General features: G+C 38.5%; 2 protein-coding genes and 1 pseudogene across 2 annotated transcripts; 2 read left to right on the forward strand and 1 right to left on the reverse strand.

Annotated features, from left to right (window-relative positions):
- Window positions 1–364: 364 nt before the first annotated feature.
- LOC148764337 (uncharacterized) lies at window positions 365–811 on the forward strand. The gene has a single exon (XM_088803584.1). It carries the CDS (start codon window positions 365–367, stop codon window positions 809–811), a length of 447 nt encoding a protein of 148 aa, XP_088659710.1.
- Window positions 812–6,828: 6,017 nt separating this feature from the next.
- On the forward strand, window positions 6,829–8,330 carry LOC18609947 (alkane hydroxylase MAH1 pseudogene; annotated as a pseudogene).
- An 877-nt stretch (window positions 8,331–9,207) lies between these two features.
- LOC18609948 (putative disease resistance protein RGA1) lies at window positions 9,208–13,278 on the reverse strand. The gene is made up of 2 exons (XM_018114784.2): window positions 9,525–13,278; window positions 9,208–9,429 (listed from the first exon to the last, which is right to left on the reverse strand). The coding sequence occupies exon 1, from the start codon at window positions 13,109–13,111 to the stop codon at window positions 9,554–9,556; it is 3,558 nt and encodes a 1,185-aa protein (XP_017970273.2). The 5' UTR covers window positions 13,112–13,278; the 3' UTR covers window positions 9,208–9,429; window positions 9,525–9,553.
- Window positions 13,279–13,494: the final 216 nt, after the last annotated feature.

The raw sequence follows: 13,494 nt of genomic DNA on the forward strand, positions 1-13,494 counted from the left end.
CAAAACCTAACCACTACTCTCACCCCGTGCTCTCAAAAAGTCATTCGTCTCAATAGCTGCAAGAGACAAGCCGTCTGTGATCCCTTCATCACGTGATCTAATCATCTACAAGGATCGTCCGGCTTCGGCATTTTTTGAAGACAAGATCTAGAAGCTTGCCCAGCCTTTCACTCACTCCATCATTGGGAAATTTAGTCGCATGCCAAAACTGTAAAAGATTTGCCAAGCGGTCAAAGGAATTGGTCTTACGAGTGCCTATGCAATACGGTGGTTAGGTTACAAACACATATTGGTTTATTTATCAAATGAACAAGATTTTAATAAGATCTGGATTAAGTAGCAGTGGTTCATTGCGAATCAGAAAATGAGGGTGTTCAAGTGGTCTCCAGATTTTGAGGCAGAAAAAGAATCGATGATTGCTCCTATTTGGATCTCTTTTCCCAACCTAAAAGCCCATCTATATGAAAAATCAGCATTATTGTTAATTGCCAAAACTGTGAAAAAATCACTATTTATTGATGAGGCCACCGCTAATGGTTCTAGACCTAGTGTGGCTCGGGGTTGCATGGAATATGATTGCAGGAAGGCTCCAGTTGATCAGGTTTGGATTGTGGTTAAAGATCGAGTCACTAGGGCTGTCATTGGAGGCTACGCAGAGCGGGTTGAGTTTTCAAAAATGCCAAAATATTGTGATCATTGTTGTCATGTGGGACATTCGGTTTCAAATTGTTTGGTGTTAAGAAATTGGCCAAAAAAGCAAGGGAAGCCTCCGGGGAATAAGCCTTTGAAAGATGATGGAAGAGAGTCATAGAAGACAGATGCAGATTTGCTGTAAAAAGAAGAAAAAAGAAAAAATCAAAAATATCGAAGATTCAACCAAAATAGAGCATGAAATGGAAACCGATTGGCAAGCCGGGAAAAAACGGAGTAAAGGATGCCACAGGTCGGGAACCTGATGTAAAAGATCAGGGAAAGGAACCAGTGTCACTGTTGAATATATTTGGAGTGATTGAATTGTGTGAAAGGGCAAATCCGAAGAAACATGTAGAACAAGGGCGAATAGAGCATATGAACAGTACCATGCTCGCCAAAAAAAATTACAACAGCAACCGAACATGCTGCAGCCAACCATGCAGCAACTGGGAATCTGAGACACGTTGAAGGAGGAGATCTCAGTGGTTTGAAAGGCAATACAATAGGTGATAGTAAGGAGTAGGGAAGGATTAACGTAGATCAATACCGGCGATCAACAGATGGTAGAGTGGTGGATAACTCACAGACGACAGAGGATCTCTCAACGAGTATTCAACACTCTGGTAATTTTGACTACATTTAATGAGCAGTAGATCATGCTCAAAATGTCACAACCAGAAAACATAGAAAGAAAAAAAAAAGAAAACAGCACCAGTGCAGATAATAGAATCAAAGATTGGGTAGCATTCGAAGAGTCAAAAACAATATTTGGAGCAAGCACCATAAGCAGTTCGATGAATTTCGATAATGAATCCTAAGGATGTTATGGCTCGAAGATACGACTTTTGCATAAGCCCCATGAGCTTGTTCAAGTGAGCCAGGAAGTAGAAATGGATGGACACCAAATGCCGACTGTAGAAGCAGTGGATGCCAAGGAAAGCAGTGCTGAATGTTCGAATATTCCACGATCTGAGCTAGAGCAGGATAAGGGACCGACCGTCTACGTGTAATCTCCCATGCACTCCCATGCAAACATTGAAGTTCATCCTTTGGTGCGGTGCAAGTGGAAATCTGATAGTGCACTCTCGGTTGGGCGAAGTGTAAGTTCTGCCTCTGATGAATATATGAACGATGAAGAGATAGATGGAATGCAGGAAAATGTTTCCATCACTGCATGTTTTCCTGCCAGAACTTCCCATGATTCATGCTTTAATTTGGAATGTTCAAGGCATTGCAGGTAAAGTGATTCAAAGAAAGATGAAAAAATTAAAAATGATGCATAATATTAAATTTCTAGTTGCATTGGAACCTATGGTGCATGCTAGTAAAATGGAGCATGTTAAAAAAAGACTTGGTTTTGATATGATTATCACTAACTGTTCTCATAAAATATGGCTAGTTTGCTCTAATGATATTTGTTGTGAAGTGGGGAAAGACCAGGTTTAATGTCTACATGTAAAATTATCTTTCCATTGGCTTCCCTAACCAATATATGTTTCCTTTGTTTAGGCCAAATGTACCCAACTTGAATGAACAGAGCTTTGGAATAGTATCCGATCCTTTTTTACTTAAATGCAAGCTCCTTGGATAGTAGGTGGAGATTTTAACTCCATTGTCAGTGGTGATGAATGGTTGTATGGTGCAGTTCCTCATGATGGATCCATGGAAAACTTTGCTACCACTTTGCTTGACTGTGGTCTGCTGGATGATGGGTTTGAAGGCAGCAGCTATTCTTAGACTAACAACCGGATGTTTTCGCGACTAGATAGGGTAGTCTATAATCCAAAATGGGTCGAATGCTTCTCCACTACACGAGTTCAACATCCGAACCGGGATGAGTCTGACCACTATCCTCTTTAAATCTCCTGTTTTAATGCAAATCAAATGGGTCCTTCAACATTCCGCTTCTTGCATGCATGGACAAAACACCATGATTTTCTTAACTTTGTAGAAAAGAGTTGGCAAATTCCTTTACAAGCTCCAGGACTGCAGGCATTTTGGCACAAACAACAACGACTTAAACGAGATTTGAAATGGTGGAATAAGTAGATTTTCGAGGACATCTTTAAGAACCTTCGGTTAGCGGAATTAGAAGCAGAAGAAAGAAAAATGAATTTCCAACAAGATTCTTCAGTAATTAACAGAGACCATATGCACAGAACTTATGCTAAACTCAACCGCCAATTAAGTATTGAAGAACTTTTCTAGCAACAAAAATCTAGAGTCAAATGGTTGGTAGAAAGGGAAAGTAACACAAAATTTTTTCATATGAAAATGCGAAAAAAGAAAGTAAGAAATCACATTTTTCGAATTCAAGACCAAGAGGGGAACATCTTTGAAGATCCTCATCTAATTAAAAATTTTGCCATTAATTTTTTCCAAAAATTGTTGAAGGCAAAACATTGTGACATATCCAAGTTCGACTCCTCTATTATTCCTCGAATTATCTCCAACATTGATAATGATTTTTTGTGTGCAGCCCCATCACTTCAAGAAGTCAAGAAAGCAATTTTTAATATTAATAAAGATAGTGTTGCTGGCTCATATGGTTTCTCATCTCTTTTTTACCAACATTGTTGGGATATAATCAAGCAAGATCTTTTTGAAACAGTGCTGGATTTTTTCAAAGGGACCTCACTTCCACGTGGTATTACTTCTACAAACATTAGTCCTGCTGCCTAAAAAGCCAAATGCCTACCAATGGAATGATTTTCATCCCATTAGTTTATTTACTATCTTAAATAAGATAGTAACTAAACTTTTGGCGAACCGACTATCCAAAATTCTTCCATCCATCATTTCAAAAAATCAAAGTGGTTTCATCAAGGGCCGGCTTATAAGTGACAATATCTTATTAGCACAGGAACTAATCAGCAAACTCGATACTAAATCAAGGGGAAGTAATGTGATATTAAAACTGGATATGGCAAAAGCATATGATCGTCTGAATTGGGATTTTCTTTATTTAATGCTAGAGCATTTTGGTTTTAATGCACAATGGATAAATATGATTAAAGCATGCATTTCCAACTGCTGGTTCTCCGTACTTATCAATGGTTCTTCGGTGGGCTATTTCAAATCCGAGAGGGGACTACGGCAGGGTGATTCAATCTCTTCTCTTTTATTTATTCTGGCTGCAGCATATTTGTCAAGGGGAATTAATTATTTATTTAGTCGGTATAAGTCTTTGCAATATTTATCTAGCTGCCTAACGCCGATTAGTCACCTCACCTTTGCTGATGATATAATTATTTTTACTAATGGATGTTGCTCAGCCTTGCAGAAAATTTTGAATTTTTTAAAGGAATATGAACAGGTCGCTGGATAGCAAGTTAATCATCAGAAAAGATGCTTTATCACAACTAATGGTTATGCACTATTTATGAGGCAAATCATATCACATACCACTAGTTTTCACCACAAAACACTCCCTATCACCAATCTAAGAGCTCTTTTATATAAAGGACATAAAGAGGTATTCCTTTTTTATTCTTTAATTACTAAGATTCGAGATCATATTTTAGGTTGGGAGAATAAGATTTATCAACTGGGGGTCGAATCACGTTATTGAGAAGTGTTTTATCCTCACTTCCAATGTATTTGCTGCAAGTTCTCAAACCACCAACGACAGTGATTGCGAAAATAAAGAGGCTTTTTAATAGCTTCCTTTGGGGTGATTCAAATGAAAGTAAGAAAATGCATTGAGCGGCTTGGACTAAAATCACTTTCCCATGCTCGGAAGGGGGACTTGATATCAAGAATTTGAAAGATGTGTTTGAGGCATTTACGTTGAAATTATGGTGGAGATTTCAAACATGCAATAGCCTATGGACACATTTTTTGAGAACAAAATACTACCGTGGCCGAATACCTCACTATATGCAACCGAAACTACATAACTCCCAAGTGTGGAAGCGGACGGTAGGAGGTCGAAATGTGGCAATCCAAAACACTCGATGTAGGATAGGAAAAATGGAGCTATTTTTCTAGCACGATTGTTGGATGGGAGACCAACCTTTGGTAACCTTGTTCCCTTCATTTCAAAATGATATGTCTTTTGTTAATAAATTTTATAATGATGATAGTTGGGATGTGGATACATTGAAATTATATCTGCCTATGAGACTAGTTGATGAGATATTACAGATTCCTTTCGATAGATCACAGGAAGATGTAGCTTATTAGGCCTTAACTTCCAATGGGGAGTTCTCTACCTAGAGTGCTTGGGAGGCAATTAGGCAACGACAATCACCAAATGCTTTAGGATCATCTATTTGGCACAAAAGCATTCCATTATCTATTTCCTTTTTCTTATGGAGAGTATTACATAATTGGATTCCGGTTGAACTTCGGATGAAGGGAAAAGGTATTCATTTGGCCTCTAAATGTGTATTTTGCAACTTTGAAGAGTCCTTAATACATATCCTTTGGGAAAATCCGATAGCAAAACAGGTTTGGAATTTCTTTGCAAAATTCTTTCAAATCTATGTTTCAAATCCTCAACATGTTTCTCAAATTATATCAGCATGGTATTATTCTGGTGATTATATTAAAAAGGGTCATATCTGTATTTTACTCCCAATATTCATATGCTGGTTTTTATGGTTGGAAAGAAATAATGCAAAGCACAAGCACTTGAGTATGTATCCTGACAGAGTGGTATGGCGAATTATGAAACTATTAAGATAGTTACATGAAGGTTCTCTCTTGAAACAATGGCAGTGGAAAGGAGATATAGACATAGCAACTACGTGGGGTTTTAAGTTCCCCCTCTAAACATTGTGCACCCCCTCAAATTTTTTATTGGATAAAGCCATTTATAGGTGACCATAAATTGAATGTAGGTGGTAGCTCCCGAAATTATCAGAATGCAGCAAGTTAAGGGGAACTCAGCGATCATACAAGTAAGTTCGTTTTTGGCTTCTCAGAGAATATTGGTCCTTGTAATTCTTTGCAGGCAGAACTACATGCATTACTTCGAAGGCTACTCTTATGCAAAGAACGAAATATTGATAATCTGTGGATAGAAATGGGTGCGCCGGTGGTGATTCAGATGATTCAGTAATCTCAAAAAGGGTCCCACGATATACGATATTTGTTGGAGTCTATACAGAAGTGCCTGCGTAGTATCTCTTATAGAATTTCACATGTCTATTGGGAAGGTAACCAAGCAGCGAATTTCCTGTCAAATAAAGGATACACACATCAGGATCTTTGTGTATTTACTGAAGCATAAGGTGAATTACATGGTTTGCTTAAGTTTGATGAATATAATTTACCTTATGTTCGATTTAAATAATTGTAAAGGAATAGTACTCCTTATTTATAATTTTTGTTATTTTAAAGTCCATTTTATTTTCTTATTTCATTGTAATAATGGGGGATCTCTACTTTACTGTAGCATCAAAAGTTATGCACGTAAATTGGAATTTCCTGCTCTAAGTGTTTTTTGGATTCTGTCACATGCTTATGTAATTTTGAAGGTATGGTTTAGGTCCCCCTCTTTTTGTATCTTTATTTTAATTAATAAAATTCAACAGGGTAACTGGGCCTTGCGGAAATTTTCAGTATTAAAAAAAAAACAAAATAGATAACAAGTTTCTTACAGATAATTAGTTATTTATATTGAGAAAGACATTACTAGTATTTTCAGTACAAAGTCAATAATTGATATATTTGAATTCAGAAAATATCGTCGAACACAACTTTCTTAAATGACTACTATAAGTTTTTTTTTTATTTTTTTATTTACATATTATATAAAATTATTATCTATTATAAATTTTTTGATCGTTAGTTAAGTTCAATATATTAGTTTTAAAATTTTTTAATTTTTATTCTTTTTTGTTTTTGACCCTTAAACAAAAATTGCTAGTTCCGTCCTGATTACTGTCTCATTGAATTCAAACTAATAATTTAAGGGTTGACACAATTAAATATTTTAGGCCGAAGAGACGAGAATAAGGTCGAACCGACAGTTAGATTGAAGACAAATTTAAAGGGGTTCTAAATTTTGGGCTTATACTTCAAGCAAGTAGGCATTAGAAAAAGGCAAAAAAAATGACCCTGCTGGCTCTATAAAAGGCAACTTGGAAAAGCTGGGAAGACAGCAATAACCTCTTTGGGAAAGCTACAATGGCACTAGAGATTATCATAGCGATGCTCTTCTTTCTCTCACTTAGGCATTGGTGTAGAAACAGCAACTCCCACATTACAAATTGGCCTATTGTTAGAATGATGGCAGCGCTTCTTTGCAACCCAGGGCGAATTTTTGAGTTTTTCACCCCTCTTCTTAATTTGTGTGGGGGAACTTTCAAGTTTGAGGGATTTTGGTTTCCTAGCTTGGACTTTGTTCTCATCAGCAACCCCGTGAATATCTATCACATTTTGTGTAGGAACTTTGATAACTATGAGAAGGGTTCAGAGTTCAGGGAAATTTTTGAACCCTTCGGAGAAGGTATTTTCACTTCAGATTCACATAAATGGAGAAGCCAAAGGAAGGTTTTGCATTCATTGACGAAGAATAACGGGAAGTAAGCGCTCTATTTGGATAGAAGTTTCTGGCAAAGCTGGAGAAAAGTCTAATCCCAGTCCTTGAACATGTAGTGAAACAGGGGAGCCAAGTGGACCCTGAAGATGTACTTCAGCGGTTCGACTGCGACCACATATGCTTGTTAGCATTAGGTTTTGACCCGAAATCTCCATCTACTGAATTTCCAAAAGTTTCGAGCAAAGTGGCATTCGCGGAAGTAGAGGAGGCTTTGCTGCATAGGAATATCCTGCCTGTAAGCATTTGGAGGTTGCAAAGATGGCTTCAAATCGGAGAGGAGAAGAAGTTGAGTATAAGTTTAAAACATCGCGGATGATTTTGTGTGTAGGTGTATTTCGTTGAAAAGAGAAAAACTAAGATGCAAAACAAAGGTGGAAGACAATGATTTCGACTTGTTGACAGCATTTATGGTCGAAGAAGAAGGAGAAATGAGTAGACTCGGAAAATCTGATAAGTTTCTAAGAGACACTGCATACAGTTTCATTACAGCAGGCAAGGACAATATAAGCACTGGCCTTTCTTGATTTTTCTGGCTTATTGCAACACATCCATACGTAGAAAGCAAAATTTTAGAAGAGATCAAGGTGCATTCCCCAGCAAGGAAAGATAGGAACCTGATGCCTTTTACCGGGGAAGAGATGAACAAATTCGCATACCCACATGCAGCCTTTTGTGAAACATTAAGGCTATACCCACCATTACCTGTCACTAGTAGAATTGCAATTAAATCAGAAGCGGAAATCGTGTTGATGAGGGAGCAAGGATCTTTATTTCTTTCTATTCAATGGGAAGGACGGAAGAAATATGGGGTAAAGACTGTTTAGAATTCAAGCCGGAAAGGTGGACATCGGAGCGTGGAGATCTCATGCCTGTACCATCTTACAAGTTCATACCATTTAGTGCAGGGCCAAGAGTTTGTTTAGGGAAGGACTTGAGTTTCAAACAGATGAAGACTGTGGCAATTAACGTACTTTGGAATTCCCAAGTTGAAGGTTCGGAGTGCCAAACTGTTTTCCCAAGCAGTCAGTCAACCGGACTTCACTTTGAAAATGGTTTGGAGGTTAGAATCAAGAAAAGATATGTTTAATTGGGGAGTTACAATAATGAAGGATAATGTTGCATTAGGAGCTTAGGTTGAATATAGTTCAGAATTAAGTTGGCCATTGGCCATCTTCATAATGATACATATGCTAGCTGTATCATAAAAATGGTGTCATCTCTTGACAACATTGTATAGATAAACATTGAAATTGATTCAATCTTGGGAATAATATTTAAAACGGTCTATTATAACAAAAAATATGTAAATTTTTTTCACATGATGTAGGGATCATATAGCTTGGTGTAAGTTATTAAAATTGGTACAAGACTTTTTTTCTAGAACATAAATATTCCACCAATTTACATATGCCTGGCTCTACTATGGAATGCGATTGGTGAAAGATGGAGCGATGCAAGGCCGGTGTGAATGCCATTTGAGCTTTCCGTGCATGTGGCAGGCTACAGGCAGGGTCAAAAGGTTGTGTTGCTTCGACATACACAAGGCTGCGTACGAGAGCTTGGTTGATAGCGGCCGAACAACGTCTCGACCTAGATAACATCTGCGTTAATAATTCAGCCGCTGACAAGGATCAAAGCGAGCACCCCATCTGTTATTGTATAATAAATAATACCTAAACTAAAAGTCAAGGGTAAAAAAAAAAGACTAATCAGTTATTTCTTTCGTCTTCCCAAACAGGCCAGTATTAGCCGTAATGTAACTCATTGTTTAGAGAACTATTTAGGTCAATGAGAAGAGGACAAACAAACATTCTCAAGACAAAAGAATCCTTGCAGAAAAAGTATTATGTGCTTGTTCACCAATGTCCGGAGTCAGTGCTCAAATAAGAACAGGAAAAGAGATCATCGCATGCATTTGTCTGAAGATTGCGGGATAAATGATTGAGCAAAAAGTAAAGACAAAAGAAGAAAGCAAATCATAAGATTTTCAAATGGTAATTCAGTAAATTTTTGCCGGTTGCAAATGGTTGTCCTGACAAGGTATAACGTCCAATAAAGTACAATGCTTCCCCAAAACAAGGGATTATAAAAGAAGAAAGGTGCTTTGTATATCTACATGACATATGCTCTCTCTGCATTGTAAATTTGTGATTGCTTCTTTGAAGATGCTTATACCCGTTTGTCCCCTGCATGATGTAAAAAACAATAAAATTAACATGTTAATTAAGAAAATGGAAAAGATGGCTTGCTGAGACTGAGATATAAAGGAAACTTGCCACACCTGCACTTTTCAATGTATATCAGTTGAGGTCACATTTTCTTTCCATCAATATATATCTCGGGGATGTGAGCAATCCTTGGCCAATTTTTGCTTGTTTTGTTTTGGCATGTATCCATTAACAGTGGACAAACCGAAATTTCTAGGTACTGTAATGCATTCAGAGAGCACAGTGCTTGTTGTAGAGATACCAACTGAGGACAATCAAAGATTTCAAATCTTTGAAGTACAGTCAGATTGCAAATCCATTCTGGTAAACTCTTCAAATTGGAACAGCTTGAAATCTGCAAATATTTCAGTGTTGTGACATGTTGAAGACCATCAGGGAGAGAATTTAGTTTTGGCATGTCACCAATTTTCAATGTGCGAAGGCTCCTGAGGAATCGCAATTCCATGACGTTCTCTTCCACATCTTTTGACAGATCAAGTTCTCTGCACTCTTTGATTTCAAGCTCTTCAAGGGCTGTTAGATGTCTAAAACCTTTGGAAAGTGACTTTAGCATGTCACAGCCACTGATAAAGAAAAACCTGAGAGAATTCAATCCTTCCTCAGGTAGGCATACCAATTTAGGGCAATTTGCTATGGATAGATGCTGAAGAGATGTAAGATGATGAAGCCCCTTCTCTGGAAATGACACCAAATCCATGATGCTATCAATATGCATAACCTTCAATTTGGAAAGATATAGTGGATACGACAAATGTGCTGCTGCTGCCATTGGGATTTGTTCTGTTTCTGCTGCTATCATCACTGACTGTTGTAAGAGCTTTGCACTCACGCACTTTAGCTCCAGTTCTTCCAAAAGAGGATGCAATGGCATATATGTCAGGTTAGTGCAAATCCCAATAGTTAGTTTTGAAAGACAAGGGAATGAAGTCATTGATTCCTTCTGCTGCAATGGCCTTTGTGATGATGCTGCCGCTAGGCCAAGATTATCATTAGCAATTGCAGTGACTTCCCTCCACCATCCCTTCAGATTACGCAAGTCAAAAAGCATTAGTTGCTTTAGGCAAGGGAAGAATGCTGTTGATTCTTTACCTTCTGTTCCTCCTTTCAACCGATTGCCTCCAAATGATAAAGATGATGACTCAGCACCGCTATCTTCAATGTACTCCACTGCTGTTACCACTTCAAGCCTGAGCACCCTAAGCTTGGGAAGATGACTGAACAATGGGAGATGTAAGCATCTGTTGCATCTCCATAAGGTGATTTCAAGTAGGTTTGGGAGTACCAATGACATGTCAGAAAGCATCCACTTCGGGAAACTTCCTGCTCTATATCCATAAATATGAAACTCTTGAAGATTTGAATGTGGCTGGAGGCCTTCCAAAATTTCTTCATCTTCTTCAAAAGTTGTATGATCATTAACTTCTCGGCTCCATTCTAATGTCAAGACCTCAAGGTGCTGTTTGCCTTTCGAGTTTGCTTCCTTGCATTCTGATACAACATTTTTCAAGTTTTCCAGCTTTGCTATCATTACTTCTCCCCTCAGGTCATTTAGGTCTTTCAATTCCCTTAGACCCCCACTAGGCCTTTTGAAGGAATCCATGCCCACTACGAATCGTGTTAATGTCTGAAGTGACGTTAGCTGCCCAAGCCCAGATGGCATACGTGTCAAACCGGTACATTGACCAGTCTCAAGATGCCTAAGACTGGTCATGTTTCTTAATTTTCTCGGCAGCTCTTCTAGTCTCTTACAAGAACAGAGTTTCAGTGTCTGCAAATTAAGCAACTCAGTAATGGAACTTGGGAGTCTTCTGATGACTTCATTCTTGGAGAGATCAAGGTACCTCAAATGTTTCAACGTACCAATGGAACTTGGGAGAATGTCAATGCCTGTATTATGTAGATCTAATAAACGCAGAAGTCTAAAACTTGAAATGACAGTTTCGTGATCAACCTTGTCCAAAATTACACGATGAACAGGTTGCACAGGAAGAAGAAATGTCCGTATCTTGGTCGCTTTGAGCAAGGGGGTCGGGATTTTCCAGGATGAATCTAACTCAGCATTGAATGATACATGCCGAATTCTTTCAGATATGTTTTTACAATCCAGATCTACCATTGAGCTGTCACTCCCTGCGACTAGTTGAGCAAGGTCATGCATGAGATCATGCATTTTGCAACTTATTACGTTGCCCCATTCATCATATTCTACATCTTGAAAAAAGGACCGGCTTAGGAGATCCATGAAATATTGGTCCCCTAATTCCTCAAGACGTTGCATTCCTTGCAGCGATTGAATAAACCCTTCTGCCATCCAAAGTGTGATCAGCATTTGCTTGTTAATTTCGTAGTCTCTCGGAAACAAGGAACAGTAAGCAAAGCACTGCTTCAAATATGATGGCAGCTGTTCATAGCTCAACTTCAGTATGGGTAGGACGTCATCTTTTTGAGTGATCATCAAAAGTTGGCCCTCTTTCAAAGAGAGCCACTCTGTTTCTGTATCTTTGGTATATAGAACACCTCCTATGGTCCTTATGGCAAGGGGATTTCCAGCACATCTTTTGACAATGTCCTTCCCAATCGCTACTAATCTTGAATTATTTGGCTCTCGCCCTTCTTTAAACGCCATCTTTTCGAGCAAGGACCAAGACATGTCCTCTGGAAGACCTTCCAACAGATACGGTTCCGTTGTGCCTGTAATGGAAGCAACCACTTGAGCACGAGTCGTAACTATTATCTTACTTCCCCTTGCACCATTCATTAACAAATCTCTCAAATTTCGCCACCTCTCCCGATTATCATTCCATACGTCATCTAAGATGAGCAAATATTTTCTGCCATCAATCCTTTTACGAAGGTGAGTTTGCAAGGAATCCATCTCAAGATTTTCAAATTTTGCATTAGTTGCAGACTCCAACATCTTTTGGGCAATTAATTTCACATCAAAAACATCAGAAACACACACCCATATTCTCAACTCAAAGTGTTTCACAATTTTCTCATCATTGTACACTAGTTGGGCTACAGTGGTCTTGCCTTGTCCCCCTATCCCAACAATTGGTATGACTGAAACATTGTCCGCCACATCAGAGTCCAACAATCTTTTCATGATGGCTTCTTTGTCACCCTCCCTCCCAACTACACCTTCCTTTCGCACGAAAGAATGTGTCTGCTTCCTCTCTACCTTTACAACTGGTATGCTTACAAGGGACCGGTCTGTAAAGTGGTATTTGGTTTTATCTGCAGCTATTGCATCTAGTCTCTGCCTAATGGCCTTGATTTGATGACCTATCTTAAGATTGTACGCTACTTGGTTAGCTTTCGAAAATAGAAAGCTTACCTGTTTCCCCCTTTTCCCCTGCATCATGACTTGGCGTTGCAAAACATGAGTTGAAAAGTCATCCAGCAAGTCATCTGCATCATAAACTGCATCTTTAAGCTTTCCAAGCCAGTCTATAACCTCGTGGCTCTTTGCATGCTGCTCCTCTGCATCCAAAAGTACAGCTTTGATGGTGGAAACTGTATTTTTCAGTTTCTCAAGCTCTTCTTTGACACCCCATATCAGTCCCATTTCCTGGAGAGTAAGGTTGCCTAGCTTTCCCAGGATCCCATCAGCTATATTGAACAAAAATGCTTCTGCCATTTCTCTTCACATCCAAAAAAAAAAGTAGTGTTTAAACTTTTGTGGAAAGAAGAGAGAAGAGACAATCAGTGGTTAATTTGCCAAATCTCTTTGCTAATCGCCCAAAAATTTACAAGGGTTGACATCAATTTCATTAGATTAGCTGGCCATGTGAACATGTCAAGTTTAGGAATTATTTAATCTATCAGGATAACTTGGAAAGTTCGGTGCAACTAAAGGAAACCCCTTTTTATTTGTAGGCCAGAGGAAGACAAACAAAGACATGCTTGACCTTATTTGCATACTAACTGTTTTCCGATTGTGAAAGATGAGCAGAGAAAAGAAAAAGGAAAAGCAATTGGCTCCACTCTCGAGCCGTGTCAAAGTGGCAATCTCCATTCCAA

The sequence above is a fragment of the Theobroma cacao genome, chromosome 2 (assembly GCF_053813885.1).
Source record: "Theobroma cacao isolate CCN51 chromosome 2, ASM5381388v1, whole genome shotgun sequence".
Lineage (NCBI taxonomy): Eukaryota > Viridiplantae > Streptophyta > Magnoliopsida > Malvales > Malvaceae > Theobroma > Theobroma cacao.

What these genes read in the sequence shown, in the direction of transcription:
- LOC18609948 (XM_018114784.2), bottom strand. Translation starts at nt 13,111, where the DNA reads ATGGCAGAAGCATTTTTGTTCAATATAGCTGATGGGATCCTGGGAAAG.
- LOC148764337 (XM_088803584.1), top strand. Translation starts at nt 365, where the DNA reads ATGAGGGTGTTCAAGTGGTCTCCAGATTTTGAGGCAGAAAAAGAATCG.